The 21,263-nt window shown below is 39.0% G+C and overlaps 1 protein-coding gene across 1 annotated transcript in view; it reads right to left on the bottom strand.

The window, feature by feature from the left end:
- TRIP11 (thyroid hormone receptor interactor 11) overlaps positions 1 to 21,263 on the bottom strand; it is a gene marked incomplete in the record, with an annotated part of 367,784 nt that overhangs the window by 279,250 nt on the left and 67,271 nt on the right. Inside the window, 1 exon segment of the mRNA XM_053697549.1 lies at positions 10,469 to 10,735. Coding sequence (XP_053553524.1) covers positions 10,469 to 10,735 — 267 coding nt within the window.

The following is a 21,263-nucleotide window of genomic DNA, read 5'->3' as shown; positions in this document are numbered from 1 at the left end:
TGATGCAACTAACTATCTCGGAGGAAAACATTTTTCAGACATACATTCTTTAGTGATGTCTATGCAGAAACACAAGGAGTCTCCAAATTATTGTCCCTTAGTAATAGATACAAAGGCTTGAATACTACTTGAGTGGAAATGCAACTGGTGATCACAGAACCACAATGTACTCAAATAGGTAAAACAAGACGCCAATGTCAGTAGCTCATCTATCCATGTTAGGAACTACCTTCAGATGGAGTCTTCCCTGCAAAATTGAACGGGTACGTCAATCAAAGTTTCAAAGACTAAAAGATTAAAGCCATGAAAGCACTAAGGACTTGTATCGCTTGATAACGTCTGTAAATCTGGATGAAAGAGCAGACCTTGCAATTGTAGGTCTGGAAGTAGAGTCCAAAAAGGGTCCACAGCCAATCAGAAGTAAAAAAAACAGGGGACTTATTGGAAAATATGATAAAAATATAACTCATTCTAACTTGTCAGGCCGAATCTTTTGAAGGACAGAGGGAAGAGAACACTAAAAATCCATTAAGCCAGAAAAAATTAAATGTGTTTACTAAATACACTTCTGAGGATGGAAAGTAGCTGATGTGCCTCTCCCAGGAGACTGGAGCATAAGAATGATTCTCTTCATGCAACCCGTTAACGAAAAAAACGGAAAACAAATCTGATTGCATACCAAGATGAATAAAAATCTTTATTGATATGGTTCTGCTCTCCTGGGAGGACCTCCTGCTTATCCCTGGAAGCCAAACGGCTGTGATCTTATGGAAATGCATACATGAAGAAGTCTTAGATAGGAAAAAGCAACAATATTGTCTGCAAACACTTTCTTAGTTGTATTTTTACTGTCCTGAAGGGCCTCACCAGTTGTCCTGATGCAGAACAATTTTAACAGATTCAGTTTGCATCCAATGCTCTTGAACAAAAGTATTCTGAAAAGTCTTTTCCCACCTTAGGGTACTGGAGTCTTGGATCAAAGTCCAAGTCACTCCAAACTGCCATTGGACCATAGTTATTACAAAATGATAACTTTCCCACAAGAATATAAATAAGTGATGAGAGACAGCTTTTTAGCCAAACCCCAATGTCAATTTCAAAAAGGTAATTTTCCAGCCTCCAGTAGATTTTTAAAAGACCTTTATTAGTTTCTTACAGGGTCCATTGTAACAACGACGTTTCGAACCTATACCAGGTTCTTAATCATGTTTATAGAATAGTGTGCAGGTGTGTCTTTTATACCTGTCCATTTCCTATAAGATTACACAACAGTGCCATCATGTGGTCAAAATTTAAAATTACAAGTGATAAATAAAAAACTTGAGTTATTCAGCTTCTTGTACATCTTAGATTGAATTTTTAAGCTAGTTACCCTCTTTTTCTTAATTTTTATATAGTTATCACATGCAACATTAAAACCAAATTTTACTATATTTACAAATAAAACCTATACACATAAGATATTGGAATCATATTATCTACTACAGATAAATGCTACAGTTATCAATTAGAAAAATAATGACCATTCAAAATCTTTATTCAAACCTTCAGGTATCATGGTATTTAACTTATTAATCCAAAACATCTCCCTTCTTTTGAGCAATTGGTCTCTGTCACCTCCCCTCCTGGGTCTGTCAACTTGCTCAATGACTTGAAATCTCAGTTGACTGATGTTATGACCCATGGAGAGGAAGTGACAGGAAACAGGTGCCTCTGTATTTTTATTCCTGATGTTGGATTTGTGTTCAGTGATTCTTGTTCTTACTTCCCTACTAGTTTCACCTATATAAATCCTGGCACACGGACATTTAATGAGGTATATAGAGTATGTGCTTCTACATGTTAGATATTTTTTGATTGGATATTTAGTCCCCTTAATAGGGTGGAAAAATTCTTTCCCCTTTATTATGGAGCTACAATGGCTACAATGTAGGCAAGGATAACAACCTCTATTGTCAGGTCCTATTGATGTTTGAATGCTTTTCTTTTTGCTACCAATATCTGCTCTTACTAGTAAATCTCTCAGGTTCTTGTTTTTTTGTAAGCTACAATAGGTATATTTTTGAAATCTTCAACTTGAGGATTGCATTCTCGAAGTATGTGCCAGTGTTTATTAATAATATGTGAAATTTTAGATCCTAAAGTATTGTATTGAGTTACAAAAACCATTCTGTTTTCTTTTGTTTTGTTTTTCGTATTACAATCTTCCTTATCTTTGCAGTACTCTAATTGTTTTGTGATTAGTTCTTCTGGGTATCCTCTTCTTTTAAATTTTTCTGCCATTTCTTTTAATCTTATATCACATTTCTTTTTGTCAGTAACTATTCTTTTTACTCTTTTAAATTGACCTTGGGGTATGGCTTCTATTGTTTTTTTAGAGTGGAAGCTATCATATTGTAATACTTTATTTTTGTCTGTGGGTTTCACATATAGATCTGTTTTTAGGAAACCTTGTTCTTTATATACAAAAGTGTCTAAAAATGCTACTCCTGTATCTTCAATGTTAAGAGTGAATTTTAAACCTGTGACAGATGAATTGAGGTGCTCAACAAACTGCCATAGGCTCTCAGTGTCGCCCCACCATATGCCAAATATGTCATCCACAAATCTCCACCATGCTGCACCATATTGAAGAAATAATGGATTTGAGTATACAAATTTCTCTTCTATGTGGGACATAAAAATATTGGCATATGTTGGGGCGACACTGGAGCCCATTGCAGTACCTTGTTTTTGCAAATAAAAGGTGTCTTGGAATAGGAAGTAATTTTGATATAGAATAACAGACATATGTTATTTTGACATATTTCAAAAATATACCTATTGTAGCTTACAAAAAAACCAAGAACCTGAGAGATTTACTAGTAAGAGCAGATATTGGTAGCAAAAAGAAAAGCATTCAAACATCAATAGGACCTGACAATAGAGGTTGTTATCCTTGCCTACATTGTAGCCATTGTAGCTCCATAATAAAGGGGAAAGAACTTTTCCACCCTATTAAGGGGACTAAATATCCAATCAAAAAATATCTAACATGTAGAAGCACATACTCTATATACCTCATTAAATGTCCGTGTGCCAGGATTTATATAGGTGAAACTAGTAGGGAAGTAAGAACAAGAATCACTGAACACAAATCCAACATCAGGAATAAAAATACAGAGGCACCTGTTTCCTGTCACTTCCTCTCCATGGGTCATAACATCAGTCAACTGAGATTTCAAGTCATTGAGCAAGTTGACAGACCCAGGAGGGGAGGTGACAGAGACCAATTGCTCAAAAGAAGGGAGATGTTTTGGATTAATAAGTTAAATACCATGATACCTGAAGGTTTGAATAAAGATTTTGAATGGTCATTATTTTTCTAATTGATAACTGTAGCATTTATCTGTAGTAGCTAATATGATTCCAATATCTTATGTGTATAGGTTTTATTTGTAAATATAGTAAAATTTGGTTTTAATGTTGCATGTGATAACTATATAAAAATTAAGAAAAAGAGGGTAACTAGCTTAAAAATTCAATCTAAGATGTACAAGAAGCTGAATAACTCAAGTTTTTTATTTATCACTTGTAATTTTAAATTTTGACCACATGATGGCACTGTTGTGTAATCTTATAGGAAATGGACAGGTATAAAAGACACACCTGCACACTATTCTATAAACATGATTAAGAACCTGGTATAGGTTCGAAACGTCGTTGTTACAATGGACCCTGTAAGAAACTAATAAAGGTCTTTTAAAAATCTACTGGAGGCTGGAAAATTACCTTTTTGAACTTTCCCACAAGACTCATGTAAGCATGAACTGAACTCTTCCTCTGCCAAGACAATCATATTTAAATGAGTCAGAAACTATTCCTCAAAGAAAACACAAGTATGTCTAGGAATAAGATGAGTCTTTTGTAGACTGAACAATACAAACAGGTCTAGAGTAAAGATATAACAAAGGCAAAGTATGCATAAAATTCTGGAGAGTTATCAGTAACTTTGTCTTGATATTAAAGTGATTTTAAACTTTAATGAATTAACGCCCAGTTCAAAAAAATATTAAAAACAGGGGCACTTTAATACATTAAAATTTACAAAGACTCTTATTTTTTAAAATACATACCATTGCGTTATGGTAAACATAACACCAATCCTACGCCTGCATCTCCTGCTTTCTCTAGCAGATCGATGACGAAGCCGGCTTCCTCCAATCGTTGCATGCCCCATAAGCTGGACACCAAAGGGGGCACCCAACGATTGAAGGAAGCCAGATTTGTCATCAATCTGCTAAAGAAAGCAGGAGATGTGGGCGGAGGATTGGCGTTATGTTTACCATAATGCAATGGTTAATTATTTTAAAAAATGTATTGGTGTTATGTCTACCATAATGCAACGGTTAAGTATTTTAAAAAAATAAGTGTCTGTAAACTTTAATGAATTAAAGTGCCCCTGTTTTTAAGATTTTTTGATACTGGGCATTAATTCATTAAAGTTTACAATGATTTTAAATAACTTGGTACTTTCTAAGATTTGGGTATGGCAAATGAAGCCAATAACTTCCTCCAACTAGTTTTTTTTAACAAACTCATGAAATTTAAAAGGGACACTCCGGCTTTTGCCCGCTGCATCCCTCTCCCCTAACTCATTCAGTGGGCTTTACAGGTACTCGACTAGAATTCTTTTATCCTAATTCTCTCATAGTTACTTTCTCTTTTTTTCCACTTTTTCTTTTTATGCTTTATAAGACATAAGGAAACACTGACATATACCCATGATGTCTGAATTAAAGTTATTGACCCTTAATGCCCAAGGTCTCAACTCTCCAACCAAACGCAGTCTTCTGCTTTCTATGTTATCACGTAACAAAATTGACGTAGCCTTTATCCAAGAGACTCATTGGCTTGCTAACACAAGCCTCATATACTCATATAGAAAATTCCCCACTGTAATCACAGCTTCATATCACTCCAAATCTAGGGGAGTAGCCACTCTGATCAGTTCCTCAACCCAATATGAGCCCATTTATATTGAAAAAGACCCACAAGCACGTTTTATTATTTTAATCTGCAAACTCAACTCCAAAACATTTACATTGGTAAATATCTATGCACCCAATTCAGGCCAAATTAGATTTCTTAGACGTCTGTTGGAGTCAGTGTCGGTTGGGACCCAGGGAGAACTGGTTTGGGGAGGAGACTTTAATCTCATATGGAACCCCCTGATAGACAGAACAGGTCCTCCGATCTCCACATCTGAGAGGACACTACATCCTCTGTCTGCTTCATTTCAGGCCCTAATTAAACAGTATGATCTTTACGACGTGTGGAGAGCGGTTCATCCAAATAGCCGAGAACATACTTTTTATTCAGCTCCCCATAAATCTCACACCCGAATTGATCTCTTCTTTTTGAGCGCTCGCCTATTAGATTCAGTCTCAGGCGCAACAATTTCGGTAATCTCGTGGTCAGACCACGATTCTTTGATAATTGTATTAGGTAGCTCTCCCTCGCGAACAGTAGGCATCACTTGGCGTCTCAAAAACTTTCTGGTCACCACCCCGCAGATTAAGGCGGAGACTTTAACGGTTATCACTACTTTCTTAAACGAAAACCGTACTCCCCTCGTATCGGAAGAAATACTATGGGCTACCCTTAAAGCATATCTCAGAGGCTTCTTTATAGACAAGGCTTCTCAAATCCAGAAGGCACAAGGAGCTTCGCTCGCTTTTCTTAACTGCCAACTCAGAACTTTAAAACTCGAACTATCTAACTTTTACTCTGCTATTACTAACGCACGAATCTCAGAAATCACAAAACAGATAAAGATCTTGGAAGTCAATAAAACTCAGAATATGCTGGAGAGACTTAAACAAGTCTACTATCATAATAGCAATAAATCCTCCACATTACTTGCCAGGAAACTTAGGAATCGCACGGCACAAGCTAAAATCATAGCTATAAACACCAGCAGTGGATGTGCTACATCCCCGTCTGCTATAGGTGAGACCTTCCAACGCTTTTATTATCAATTATATAACCTTGACTCTTCGGACCCCCTGAGAAAACTTGACCTAGAAGGTATTCGTAGATATCTCAGCTCCTTAAATCTCCCCCAATTAGACCGTAAGGCAACTATCGCCTTAGTATCCCCCATCTCCCTTGATGAAGTCACCTTGGCCATCAGATCTTCAAATTGCGAAATCCCCGGGACCTGATGGCTTCACAAGCCAATTCTATAAAACATACTCCCTCCAGATTTCCCCAATTCTCTGTAGAGTATTTAACGAAGTTGCCCGTCGTGGCAGCTTTAGGAAAGAGTTTCTTGAAGCTTCAATTACTACTATCCTGAAGCCAGGCAAGGACCCCCGAGAATGCGGGAGCTATCGGCCGATATCCTTACTCAATATCGACACTAAACTCTATGCAAAGATTTTAGCAAACCGCCTTGCCCAGATCATCCCCTCCCTGGTGCACCCTGACCAGGTAGGTTTTATACCCCGAAGGGAAAGTCCTGACGCCACCCGACGCGTTTTAGACGTATTATTAGAAAGTGCAAGGGGAGATGTTCCCACGTTAGCCCTATCGCTTGACGCTGAGAAAGCGTTCGATAGGGTGAGGTGGGAGTATCTGTGGGAAACCCTACATGCCTTTGGGATTCCAGAGCAATTTATTGTAGCGATCCAAGCCCTCTACTCTAATCCGACTGCTAGTGTCAAGGGGATAGGATTTCAATCCAATAGCTTTGGTATAACAAATGGGACGAGGCAGGGCTGTCCCCTCTCCCCACTTTTATTTGCTTTTTCTATCGAACCACTTGCTCAGGCTATCAGATCAGACCCAGACATTTCTGGTTTTCCGATAGGTCCCCAGCAACATACTATCTCTTTATATGCGGACGATGTGACGCTATTGCTTACAGATCTGCATAAGTCACTCCCTGCTGTGTTTAAAATCATATCTAAGTTCAAAGCCCTAAGTTTTTATAAACTAAATTTCTCTAAAACCGAGGCGCTACATGTTAACATCACCCCTCAAGATCTCCTTATTTTACGAGATAGGTATCGATTCCAATGGTCCCCTCTCTCCATCAAACTGTTAGGTACCCACCTCGCTCCAAATGTCTCCACTATCATCTCTAAGAACTTCACGGAACGAATCCCAGAATGGAAAAAACTATTAGATTCCTGGGAATTTCGTGAAATCTCATGGATTGGCAGGATCACAGCTATTAAAATGTCCTTTATACCAAAGATAACCTATCTCTTTCGCTCTCTTCCAATTAATATACCTCGGCCAACCCTTAACAAACTTCAGAGCCTTATTACCAGCTACGTCTGGAAGGGTAAGAAGCCCCGAACCTCGAGACAAACTCTTCAAAGACCCAGTGACAGAGGTGGACTTAGCATGCCGAACATTATTCTCTATTATCAAGCAGCACGCCTAGTACATGTAATAGAATGGGGCCACATTGATAACCCAGCCTCTTGGAGAGATGTGGAACAGTCACTTCTCCCCTCAGATTTGGGATTGACAGACCTCCCTTGGGTACCATCCCATTACTGGAAAAGCCTCCACACCACCCACCCGGTGATTCTTGATACCCTCCGATTCTGGGACCAGGCGAGGCACTCGAATCTGATTGCCCCTCACCCCTCCCCATGCCAAACTATTTTTAGTATTCTCTTCTGCCTACCTGATACTCATATAGCCAGTTGGACCCCTTTTGGAGTGGGACGCATAGCTGACCTCTATGAACGCGCAGGAGATATTTCCCACTTAGCAATCTGCAATAAATTACAGATCCCGGCTCCATTGAAATTCGAGGCCTTCCGTTTCTGTTCCATAACTAGATCATGGGGATTCCCCAGAGAGAATATTAGACCTGCTACGGCTTGGGAGCTAAGATGGTCACAGCCTAACAAAATCAAGGGAACATTATCTTTTCACTACGAGATCCTACTAACTCCCTTCTCTCAACAAAAAGTCTCACAGTTTATAGCTTGGGAGACAGAACTGAACTTCACGGCCGACGCTGACTCCTGGTACAGAGAACTTCAGTCTACAAAAAAATTGTTGCATTGCACATCCCTTTGGGAACTTCACTACAAAATTGCAGTGCGTTGGCACTTAGTTCCGGTCACCCTCCACAAAGTTTATGACTCCCAATCACCCGCTTGCTGGAGGGGTTGTGGTAAGCTTGGAACCCAGGCCCATATCTGGTGGTTCTGTCCGAGAGTCTCTCCTGTTTGGCTACAAGTTACTAACCTTCTCCTCTCCCTAGGTGTTAACCTTAAGCTTAGCCCCCAGACAGGTCTGCTCCACTTGGATTTCCCAGCCCTTTCCCCCACACATAAAGCTTTATCTATCTACGTCCTCATGGCCACCAAATTAGAAATAGCAAAAGCTTGGAAACAGCACTCCCCTCCGACTACCTCACAAATATTAGCCACGATCAGCTTCATTTCAAAAATGGAAGCCTACTCACATTCAGTTTTAGATAAATTAGACTTTTACTTTGCAACCTGGGCACCCTGGTGGGAAAAATTCCCCAATTAACCAAGCTTAATTTCATCCGGCCATTGGCCACCTCCTCCTAATGCCCTGTCTTTAGACTGCTATTACCCTTTTTTCTCTTATTTCCCTTCATGACCTTCTCTCTGTGCTTTTCCTATTTTCTATTTCATATACTTATTTCTCTTACACCAGTCTATGAGAGTTTACATGTACCCACTTAATTATATTGATGTTCATGTTCGCGTTATAAATATAAAATGAGAAAATTTCACATTGCAGTACCTTATAGCATTTTGATACTCTGTGCTGTGAAACCTTTGAAACTGTACCAGCATTTGTTACTAACTTTGATTTTTCTTATTCTGTTTTACTGAAAATGCTATACATGTTGGATATTTATGTATCGTGTGATTTTCTCAAATAAAAATTTATTTAAAAAAAAAAAAAAAAAGGGACACTCAAGTCAAAATGACATTTTCCTGATTCAGATAGAGCAGCAATTTTAAATAACTTTTCAATTTACTACCATTAACAACATGTGCAGTCTTTTTATATTTACACTTTTTGAGTCACCAGCTCCTACTGAGCATGTGCAAGAATTCACAAAATATACGTATATGCATTTGTGATTGGCTGACAGCTGTCACATGGTACAGGGGGAGTGGAAATCTACTCATTTGAAGTTCAGACTAAGTGCTATTGCATTGTCTTTTCATCATGAATGTGTTAATGCAAATCTACTGCGTTTACTGGTCCTTTAAGTGAAGCAAATACTTATTTGAGCACCTCTGCAAAGCATTATCAGCGAGCAGATACAGATTTCAGCAGCAAATACTCTTAATCAAACTTAAAATTGCTGAGAAATTTGTGTTTTATGTGATCAATTGATGGAAAATAAAAACTATTTTGAATTATCCACATATTTTCAATTTATAGAGGATAATCAGATACGGGTACAGTGGTGTAATGTATTTCCATTTTTGCTTAGATTAGGTTTCTGGTGGGAGAGGCTGAAGTAGTATTAAAGTTTTAATTTTGATCAGAAAAGTAAACCAGAAATGTTTCATTGTTTGCATTTAATTTAGCGCTTAAACAATGGCATCAATAAAACAATTATCCGAAAACTGAAGAAACTGAATATTGAAATATTACATGATGTACTATAAATATGAAGATACTAATGATGCATAATATAAAGAATAATATTCTGACCTCAGATTTAGATTATATTTTCCCTTGCTAACTAGAGGGGGTTCTATGTTAAAGTTTGTTCAGTTTTTGCTTTCTTTGTTAATTTATTTTAATATATTAGAAAATTTAAAAGCGAAGCGATGAGAGTAGAAAGCAACACATTTCCACCATGATGCACTCGGGTGTTACAAGAAACTTGTTTTACTAAGTTCTGCTTATGGTACAAACTGGGAATACTGCAAGTGCTGTAAAACTTTAATAACTGAATGTGAGGTAAAAATATCTGTATTGTATATTCCCAATCGGCTTATGTTGCACACTCGTATGTGTGAGAATATATAGAACAACCTTTATTAGCTATCAATTTCTTTTTTAAAGAATGCTTTGCAAAATTGTTGCACAGAATTATTTCAAAAAGGGTTTAAAGTGTCATTCTGTGAACAACATTTGCATGGTCCTGCAATTTCAGAGCAGTCCTCGGATTCGCACCTTGAAATGGCTCTCACATGTTTATAGTAAATGCCACTGCTTGGCCCGTTATAAACACATGTAAACAAACTACTGCACTCATCTAAGCAGCCACTGTGAAGCATGTAGCAGGCCAGGTCAGGAAAAGTGTCTCTTAATTAAATATTGAATAAGTACTCTAGGCCCTTTGTGAGGAGTACAACATAAAATCACAGGAAAATAAGCTTTTTTTTTTACTGTACTTAACTAACATTTTATGGAGATTTTTATTATAATAATCTCCCTTTAGGCACAAATGTCCCACCTGCGCCATCTGCTTCCAATGTGCCACTTCTGCCTCCAGACAGGACACTTCATGAGAGAGTCTGTTAATTTCTTGCTGGGACCAGATAGCATCTCCAAAGTCCATTTCATCTCCATGGAAACCAGACGAATGAGGTCTTCTACTAGGCATAACAGAGGCTGGGGTACCAACTTCAAGAGAGACACCACTTAGTTGTGCAGATGCTTGCAACTTCTGCGTTTGATCCTGAAGTGAATTTAGCTTAGCTTTGAGGTGGCTTATTTCCACCTAAAAGTAAAAAAAAAAAAAAAAAAAAAATTAAAAGTGTATACATACAATTGTATTGAATTTGTCCGAGATGGACGCAACAAAAAAGTAAATTTATGCTTACCTGGTAAATTAATTTCTTCTATGGTACGACGAGTCCACGGATTCATCCTTTAATTGTGGGATATTATCCTCCTGCTAACAGGAAGTGGCAAAGAGCACCACAGCAGAGCTGTCTATATAGCTCCTCCCTTAGCTCCACCCCCCAGTCATTCGACCGAAGGTACAGGAAGAAAAAGCAGAAACTAAAAAAGGTGCAGAGGTGACAAGTTTAAATCAAAAAAATATAATCTGTCTTAAAATGACAGGGCAGGCCGTGGACTCGTCGTACCATAGAAGAAATTAATATATCAGGTAAGCATAAATTTACTTTTCTTCTATAAGGTACGACGAGTCCACGGATTCATCCTTTACTTGTGGGATACAATACCAAAGCTATAGGACACGGATGAACAGGGGGGACAAGACAGATGCCTAAACAGAAGGCACCACTGCTTGAAGAACTTTTCTCCCAAAAATAGCCTCCGAAGAAGCAAAAGTATCAAATTTGGAAAATTTGGAAAAGGTATGAAGTGAAGACCAAGTCGCAGCCTTACAAATCTGTTCAACAGAAGCTTCATTTTTAAAAGCCCATGTGGAAGCCACCACTCTAGTAGAGTGAGCTGTGATTCTTTCAGGAGGCTGCTGTCCAGCAGTCTCGTATGCCAAATGGATGATTATTGTGAAAACCGGATACTTAATAAGGCCTAAATCCGGAAAAAAACACCCCCTGCACCTCGCCACAGCCCTGCTGTGGCGCCTACCTGCCCTCAGGGATTGGAAAAATGGGGTTAAAGCTTCGATTTGGCCCAACACTTCCACAAGGGCCCACCGGAGTTGGAGCTTGCTGCTTGCTTTGTAAATACAACTGCGCAACTGAGGCGCGAAAATAGGCCCCGCCCATCTCACTTGATGTTTTTTCAGCCTAAATGAACCGCACCAGAGCGGTTCCAAACTAGCCATGTGGGTTGTGAAACCCAAAAAAGAACTTACCTGATAAATTCATTTCTTTCATATTAGGAAGAGTCCATGAGCTAGTGACATATGGGATATACATTCCTACCAGGAGGGGCAAAGTTTCCCAAACCTCAAAATGCCTATAAATACACCCCTCACCACACCCACAAATCAGTTTAACGAATAGCCAAGAAGTGGGGTGATAAGAAAAAAGTGCGAAAGCATAAATATAAGGAATTGGAATAATTGTGCTTTATACAAAAAAATCATAACCACCACAAAAAAAAGGGGTGGGCCTCATGGACTCTTGCTAATATGAAAGAAATGAATTTATCAGGTAAGTTCTTACATAAATTATGTTTTCTTTCATGTAATTAGCAAGAGTCCATGAGCTAGTGACGTATGGGATAATGACTACCCAAGATGTGGATCTTTCCACGCAAGAGTCACTAGAGAGGGAGGGATAAAATAAAGACAGCCAATTCCTGCTGAAAATAATCCACACCCAAAATAAAGTTTAAATGAAAACATAAGCAGAAGATTCAAACTGAAATAGCTGCCTGAAGTACTTTTCTACCAAAAACTGCTTCAGAAGAAGAAAACACATCAAAATGGTAGAATTTAGTAAAAGTATGCAAAGAGGACCAAGTTGCTGCTTTGCAAATCTGATCAACCGAAGCTTCATTCCTAAACGCCCAGGAAGTAGAAACTGACCTAGTAGAATGAGCTGTAATCCTTTGAGGCGGAGTTTTACCCGACTCGACATAAGCATGATGAATTAAAGATTTCAACCAGGATGCCAAAGAAATGGCAGAGGCCTTCTGACCTTTCCTAGAACCGGAAAAGATAACAAATAGACTAGAAGTCTTTCGGAAAGTCTTAGTAGCTTCAACATAATATTTCAAAGCTCTAACCACATCCAAAGAATGCAATGATTTCTCCTTAGAATTCTTAGGATTAGGACATAATGAAGGAACCACAATCTCTCTACTAATGTTGTTGGAATTCACAACCTTAGGTAAAAATTCAAAAGAAGTTCGCAACACTGCCTTATCCTGATGAAAAATCAAAAAAGGAGACTCACAAGAAAGAGCAGATAATTCAGAAACTCTTCTGGCAGAAGAGATGGCCAAAAGGAACAAAACTTTCCAAGAAAGTAATTTAATGTCCAATGAATGCATAGGTTCAAACGGAGGAGCTTGAAGAGCCCCCAGAACCAAATTCAGACTCCAAGGAGGAGAAATTGACTTAATAACAGGTTTTATACGCACCAAAGCTTGTACAAAACAATGAATATCAGGAAGATTAGCAATCTTTCTGTGAAAAAGAACAGAAAGAGCACAGAGATTTGTCCTTTCAAGGAACTTGCAGACAAACCTTTATCCAAACCATCCTGAAGAAACTGTAAAATTCTTGGAATTCTAAAAGAATGCCAGGAAAAATGATGAAAAAGACACCAAGAAATATAAGTCTTCCAGACTCTATAATATATCTCCCTAGATACAGATTTACGAGTCTGTAACATAGTATTAATCACAGAGTCAGAGAAACCTCTTTGACTAAGAATCAAGCGTTCAATCTCCATACCTTTAAATTTAAGGATTTGAGATCCTGATGTAAAAAAGGACCTTGAGACAGAAGGTCTGGCCTTAACGGAAGAGTCCACGGTTGGCAAGAAGCCATCCGGACAAGATCCGCATACCAAAACCTGTGAGGCCATGCTGGAGCTACCAGCAGAACAAACGAGCATTCCTTCAGAATTTTGGAGATCACTCTAGGAAGAAGAACTAGAGGCGGAAAGATATAGGCAGGATGATACTTCCAAGGAAGTGACAATGCATCCACTGCTTCCGCTTGAGGATCCCTGGATCTGGACAGATACCTGGGAAGTTTCTTGTTTAGATGAGAGGCCATCAGATCTATTTCTGGAAGCCCCCACATTTGAACAATCTGAAGAAATACCTCTGGGTGAAGAGACCATTCGCCCGGATGCAACGTTTGGCGACTGAGATAATCCGCTTCCCAATTGTCTATACCTGGGATATGAACCGCAGAAACTAGACAGGAGCTGGATTCCGCCCAAACCAGAATTCGAGATACTTCTTTCATAGCTAGAGGACTGTGAGTCCCTCCTTGATGATTGATGTATGCTACAGTTGTGACATTGTCTGTCTGAAAACAAATGAACGATTCTCTCTTCAGAAGAGGCCAAGACTGAAGAGCTCTGAAAATATTGATCGGTAATCTCACCTCCTGAGATTCCCAAACCCCTTGTGCCGTCAGAGACCCCCACACAGCTCCCCAACCTGTAAGACTAGCATCTGTTGAAATTACAGTCCAGGTCGGAAGAACAAAAGAAGCCCCCTGAATTAAACGATGGTGATCTGTCCACCACGTCAGAGAGTGTCGTACAATCGGCTTTAAAGATATTAATTGAGATATCTTTGTGTAATCCCTGCACCATTGGTTCAGCATACAGAGCTGAAGAGGTCGCATGTGAAAACGAGCAAAGGGGATCGCGTCCGATGCAGCAGTCATAAGACCTAGAATTTCCATGCATAAGGCTACCGAAGGGAATGATTGTGACTAAAGGTTTCGACAAGCTGATATCAATTTTAGACGTCTCTTGTCTGTCAAAGATAGAGTCATGGACACTGAATCTATCTGGAAACCCAAAAAGGTTACCCTTGTCTGAGGAATCAATGAACTTTTTAGTAAATTGATCCTCCAACCATGATCTTGAAGAAACACCACAAGTCGATTCGTATGAGATTCTGCTAAATGTAAAGACTGAGCAAGTACCAAGATATCGTCCAAATAAGGAAATACCACAATACCCTGTTCTCTGAATACAGACAGAAGGGCACCGAGAACCTTTGTAAAAATTCTTGGAGCTGTTGCTAGACCAAACGGTAGAGCCACAAACTGGTAATGCTTGTCTAGGAAAGAGAATCTCAGAAACTGAAAGTGATCTGGATGAATCGGAATATGCAGATATGCATCCTGTAAATCTATTGTAGACATATAATGCCCTTGCTGAACAAAAGGCAGGATAGTTCTTACAGTTACCATTTTGAATGTTGGTATCCTTACATAACTATTCAATATCTTTAGATCCAGAACTGGTCTGAAGGAATTCTCCTTCTTTGGTACAATGAAGAGATTTGAATAAAACCCCAGCCCCCGTTCCAGAACTGGAACTGGCATAATTACTCCAGCCAACTCTAGATCTGAAACACATTTCAGAAATGCTTGAGCCTTCGCTGGATTTACTGGGACACGGGAAAGAAAAGATCTCTTTGCAGGAGGTCTTATTTTGAAGCCAATTCTGTACCCTTCTGAAACAATGTTCTGAATCCAAAGATTGTGAACGGATTTGATCCAAATTTCTTTGAAAAAACGTAATCTGCCCCCTACCAGCTGAGCTGGAATGAGGGCCGCACCTTCATGTGGACTTAGAAGCTGGCTTTGATTTTCTAGAAGGCTTGGATTTATTCCAGACTGGAGATGGTTTCCAAACTGATACCGCTCCTGAGGATGAAGGATCAGGTTTCTGTTCCTTGTTGTGACGAAAGGAACGAAAACGATTATTAGACCTGAATTTACCTTTAGATTTTTTATCCTGTGGTAAAAAAGTTCCTTTCCCTCCAGTAACAGTTGAAATAATAGAATCCAACTGAGAACCAAATAATTTATTACCCTGGAAAGAAAGGGAAAGCAGAGTAGACTTAGAAGACATATCAGCATTCCAAGTTTAAGCCATAAAGCTCTTCTAGCTAAAATAGCTAGAGACATATACCTGACATCAACCCTAATGATATCAAAGATGGCATCACAAATAAAATTATTAGCATGTTGAAGAAGAATAATAATGCTATGAGAATTATGATCTGTTACTTGTTGCGCTAAAGCTTCCAACCAAAAAGTTGAAGCTGCAGCAACATCCGCCAAAGATATAGCAGGTCTAAGAAGATTACCTGAACACAAATAGGCTTTTCTTAGAAAGGATTCAATTTTCCTATCTAAAGGATCCTTAAAGGAAGTACCATCTGCCGTAGGAATCTTAGTACGCTTAGAAAGAGTAGAGACAGCCCCATCAACCTTAGGGATTTTGTCCCAAAACTCTAATCTGTCAGATGGCACAGGATATAATTGCTTAAAACGTTTAGAAGGAGTAAATGAATTACCCAAATTATTCCATTCCCTGGAAATTACTTCAGAAATAGCACTAGGAACAGGAAAAACTTCTGGAATAACTACAGGAGATTTAAAAACCTTATCTAAACGTTTAGATTTAGTATCAAGAGGACCAGAATCCTCAATTTCTAAAGCAATTAGAACTTCTTTAAGTAAAGAACGAATAAATTCCATTTTAAATAAATAAGAAGATTTATCAGCATCAACCTCTGAAACAGAATCCTCTGAACCAGAAGAACCATTATCAGAATCAGAATGATGACGTTCATTTAAAAATTCATCTGAACAATGAGAAGTTTTAAAAGATTTTTTATGTTTACTAGAAGGAGGAATAACAGACAAAGCCTTCTTAATGGATTCAGAAACAAAATCTCTTATGTTATCAGGAACACTCTGAGTATTAGATGTTGACGGAACAGCAACAGGTAATGGAACTTTACTAAAGGAAATTTTATCTGCATTAATAAGTTTATCATGACATTCAATACAAACAACAGCTGGAGGAACAGATACCAAAAGTTTATAGCAGATACACTTAGCTTTGGTAGCTCCAGCACCAGGCAGCGATTTTCCTGAAGTATCTTCTGACTCAGTTGCAACGTGGGACATCTTGCAATATGTAATAGAAAAAACAACATATAAAGCAAAATAGATCAAATTCCTTAAATGACAGTTTCAGGAATGGGAAAAAATGCCAGTGAACAAGCTTCTAGCAACCAGAAGCAATAATAATGAGACTTAAATAATGTGGAGACCAAAATGAAGCCCATATTTTTTTAGCGCCAAATAAGACGCCCACATTATTTGGCGCCTAAATGCTTTTGGCGCCAAAAATGACGCCACATCCGGAACGCCGACACTTTTGACGCAAAAAAAACGTCAAAAAATTAAGCAACTTCCGGCGACACGTATGACGCCGGAAACAGAAAAAAAGTTTGCGCCAAAAAAGTCTGCACCAAGAATGACGCAATAAAATGAAGCATTTTCAGCCCCCGCGAGCCTAACAGCCCACAGGGAAAAAGTCAAATTTTTAAGGTAAGAAAAAATGATTGATTCAAATGCATTATCCCAAATATGAAACTGACCGTCTGAAAATAGTCAAGGCAAATAAATGTTTGAATACATATATTTAGAACTTTATATAAAAGTGCCCAACCATAGCTTAGAGTGTCACAGAAAATAAGACTTACTTACCCCAGGACACTCATCTACATGTTGTAGAAAGCCAAACCAGTACTGAAACGAAAATCAGCAGAGGTAATGGTATATATATATAAGAGTATATCGTCGATCTGAAAAGGGAGGTAAGAGATGAATCTCTACGACCGATAACAGAGAACCTATGAAATAGACCCCGTAGAAGGAGATCATTGCATTCAAATAGGCAATACTCTCCTCACATCCCTCTGACATTCACTGCATGCTGAGAGGAAAACCGGGCTCCAACCTGCTGCGGAGCGCATATCAACGTAGAATCTAGCACAAACTTACTTCACCACCTCCATAGGAGGCAAAGTTTGTAAAACTGAATTGTGGGTGTGGTGAGGGGTGTATTTATAGGCATTTTGAGGTTTGGGAAACTTTGCCCCTCCTGGTAGGAATGTATATCCCATACGTCACTAGCTCATGGACTCTTGCTAATTACATGAAAGAAAGAAGCCAAGTGTACCCTCAATAAAGGCTCAAAAAACGCTATGGCCAAAAACGTTATCAGCACCCCCAGTTCACAAAACGTTTGCCCACAAACATTCAAACTCAGTGTCAACCATTTTTTATTAGCCCCTTATGCAAGCTTAGTAAACCCTCTATATCTTTTAGGATTACTGCTTACCCTCTCCCTCATGGGGATACTGTCAGCCAATTCTGAAATACCACAGTCTCTCCAGAAAAAAATGACAGAACATACCTCACTGCTTAAAGCATGAAAACGTTCCTCACAATGAAGTTTCTTGTACTCCTCAGCCATTCTGTGGGAACTGCTCTGGATCTTAGTGACAAATGCTAAGATCATCAGCCTGCAGGCAGAAGTCTTCATCCATCTGCTGCCTCTTGCTTGAAGAAAATAAAAACTAACATTTTATCACCTCTTTCACTTTACACTTCCTAGTACTTAGAGTAGGCAAAGAGAATGACTGGGGGGTGGAGCTAAGGGAGGAGCTATATAGACAACTCTGCTGTGGTGTTCTTTGCCACTTCCTGTTAGCAGGAGGATAATATCCCACAAGTAAAGAAATCCGTGGACTCGTCGTACCTTATAGAAGAAACTTTATTTACATAAAATCATTCAAAAAAAAAAAAAATGTATACAAACGTTATGTTACTCAACTGAGAACTGCCACAGATTTATAAGATGTTTGTAAATGTTTATATGTAATATTATGTACTATTACTTTAAAAACATATTACAAAACAATAGACAATTAAGGTCTAAGGATTTGATATGTTTTGAATAACAAACGTCTGCAGTCATAGATCTCACATCACACAGAGCTGTCTTTTAAACCTAATTAACTGTTGTATACTGATGTGCTTGCCATTAACCCTTACTTAGTCTAAATAAGATTGATGAAGCTTTGAAATTATGTGAATAAAAACACACAAAAAAAATAAATAAACAAACACAGGGCTGGATGATCTAAAGTTCTCAGGGCTTGTGAGATTATAAAAGAATGCTCGCCAGTACTTCCATTTCCCTGGTGAAATTATCTAAAGTCTTTTTACCATGAAAACAGGGGGGCTCACTAAGGGGCGTATAATATATTTTCATGTGGGGAGGAGATGCATACATAACAAAACTGCACAGTAAAATTTGTATTTTAAACATTTTACAAAACGAATAATTGAACTATTCACACAAAAATATGCATAAAAAAATGGTATTGTTAAGGTGCATCAAAAATGGTAACAAAATTCTTCACCAAAAATTTGTATATAAATTACACAGGAATAAATTTCACCACTCGCAAGGACAGCCCCTTTTTAACAATAATTCTATTAGAGAAGCCCCTGCAAGGGTTGACAAGAAAAACCACACCTGAACTGGCAAGTCAGGCCATTAGTAATAGATGAATTATCAGTCTTGATTATGTACTATAATTTCATTTGTTCCAATACACACATATAACAAAATTTATGCTTACCTGATAGTTATTTCTTTCTTGACACGGTGAGTACACGGATCATCTAATTACTATTGGGAATATCACATCTGCCCAGCAGGAGGCGGCAGAGAGCACCACAGCAAATCTGTTAAATATCACCTCCCTTCCCTCCAACTGCAGTCATTCGACCGAAGCAAAGGAGAGAAAGGTAGCAACAAGGTGCAGAGGTGTCTGAAGTTTATAACATACCCACAAAATCTGTCTTAAGCAAACAGGGCGGGTCGTGGACTCACCGTGTCAAGAAATAAGTAAATTTATAAAGGTAAGCATAAATTTTGTTTTCTTTCTAATGACACAGTGAGTCCACGGATCATATAATTACTATTGGGAATCAATACACAAGCTAGAGTACACAGATAAGGGAGGGACAAGACAGGGAACCTAAACGGAAGGCACCACTGCTTGAAGAACCTTTCTTCCAAAAGAGGCCTCAGCCGAGGCAAAAGTGTCAAATTTATAGTATTTTGAAAAAGTGTGAAGAGAGGACCAAGTTGCCGCCTTGCAAATCTGTTCCACAGAAGCTTCATTTTTGAATGCCCAGGAAGAGGAAACAGCCCTCGTAGAATGAGCCGTAACTCTCTCAGGAGGCTGCTGTCCAGCAGTTTCATAGGCAAAGCGAATGATACTCTTCATCCACAAAGAAAGAGAAGTAGCCGTAGCTTTCTGCCCCTTACGTTTCCCCGAGAAAACCACAAAGAGAGCAGAAGACCGACGAAAATCCTTAGTCTCCTGTAAATAGAATTTCAATGCCCGCACCACGTCTAGATTGTGTAGCAGACGTTCCTTCTGAGAAGAAGGTCTAGGACACAAGGAAGGAACAACAATTTCCTGTTTAATGTTCTGATCTGAAACCACTTTAGGGAGAAACCCTAACTTAGTACACAAAACTACCTTATCCGCATGAAAAATAAGGTAAGGAGACTCATACTGTAATGTCGAGAGCTCTGAAACTCTTTGAGCAGATGAAATTGCAACAAAACTTTCCAAAATAACAACTTAATATCTAAGGAATGCATCGGCTCAAATGGAGCCTGTTGAAGAACTTTAAGAACTAGGTTAAGATTCCAGGGAGGAGTAACCGGCTTAAACACAGGCCTGATCCTGACCAGGGCCTGACAAAACGATTGCATGTCTGGGACATCCGCCAGACGTTTATGTAACAAAATAGACAAGGCAGATATTTGACCCTTCAGGGAGCTTGTCGATAAACCTTTCTACAGACCCTCTTGGAGAAAAGACAAAACTCTAGGAATCCGAACTCTACTCCAAGAGTAGCCTTTGGTTTCACACCAATACAGGTATTTACACTATATCTTATGGTAAATCCTTCTAGTCACAGGCGTACGAGCCTGAATCATGGTCTCAATGAACAATTCTGAAAATCCACGCTTAGATAAAACAGAATTTATGCTTACCTGATAAATTACTTTCTCTTACGGTGTATCCAGTTCACGTATTCATCCTTACTTGTAGGATATTCTCATTCCCTACAGGAAGTGGCAAAGAGAGCACACAGCAGAGCTATCCATATAGCTCCCCCTCAGGCTCCGCCCCCCCCAGTCATTTGACCGACGGTTAGGAGAAAAAGGAGAAACCATAGGGTGCAGTGGTGTCTGTAGTTTTACAAAAATAAATTTGAACCTGACTTAATTTCCAGGGCGGGCAGTGGACTGGATACACCGTAAGAGAAAGTAATTTATCAGGTAAGCATAAATTCTGTTTTCTCTTACATGGTGTATCCAGTCCACGGATTCATCCTTACTTGTGGGATACCAATACCAAAGCTTTAGGACACGGATGAAGGGAGGGAACCTAAACGGAAGGCACCACTGCTTGCAAAACCTCTCTCCCAAAAATAGCCTCCGAAGAAGCAAAAGTATTGAATTTGTAAAATTTGGCAAATGTATGCAGTGAAGACCAAGTCGCTGCCTTACAAATCTGTTCAACAGAAGCCTCATTCTTGAAAGCCCATGTGGAAGCCACAGCTCTGGTGGAATGAGCTGTAATTCGTTCAGGAGGCTGCTGTCCAGCAGTCTCATAAGCCAATCGGATGATGCTTTTCAGCCAGAAGGAGAGAGAGGTAGCAGTCGCTTTCTGACCTCTCCTCTTACCAGAATAGACAACAAACAAGGATG

This window comes from Bombina bombina, chromosome 1 (assembly GCF_027579735.1).
Source record: "Bombina bombina isolate aBomBom1 chromosome 1, aBomBom1.pri, whole genome shotgun sequence".
Taxonomy (NCBI): domain Eukaryota; kingdom Metazoa; phylum Chordata; class Amphibia; order Anura; family Bombinatoridae; genus Bombina; species Bombina bombina.
Note: the sequence above shows the minus strand (reverse complement) of the source record. Positions and strands in the feature narration are given on the sequence as shown.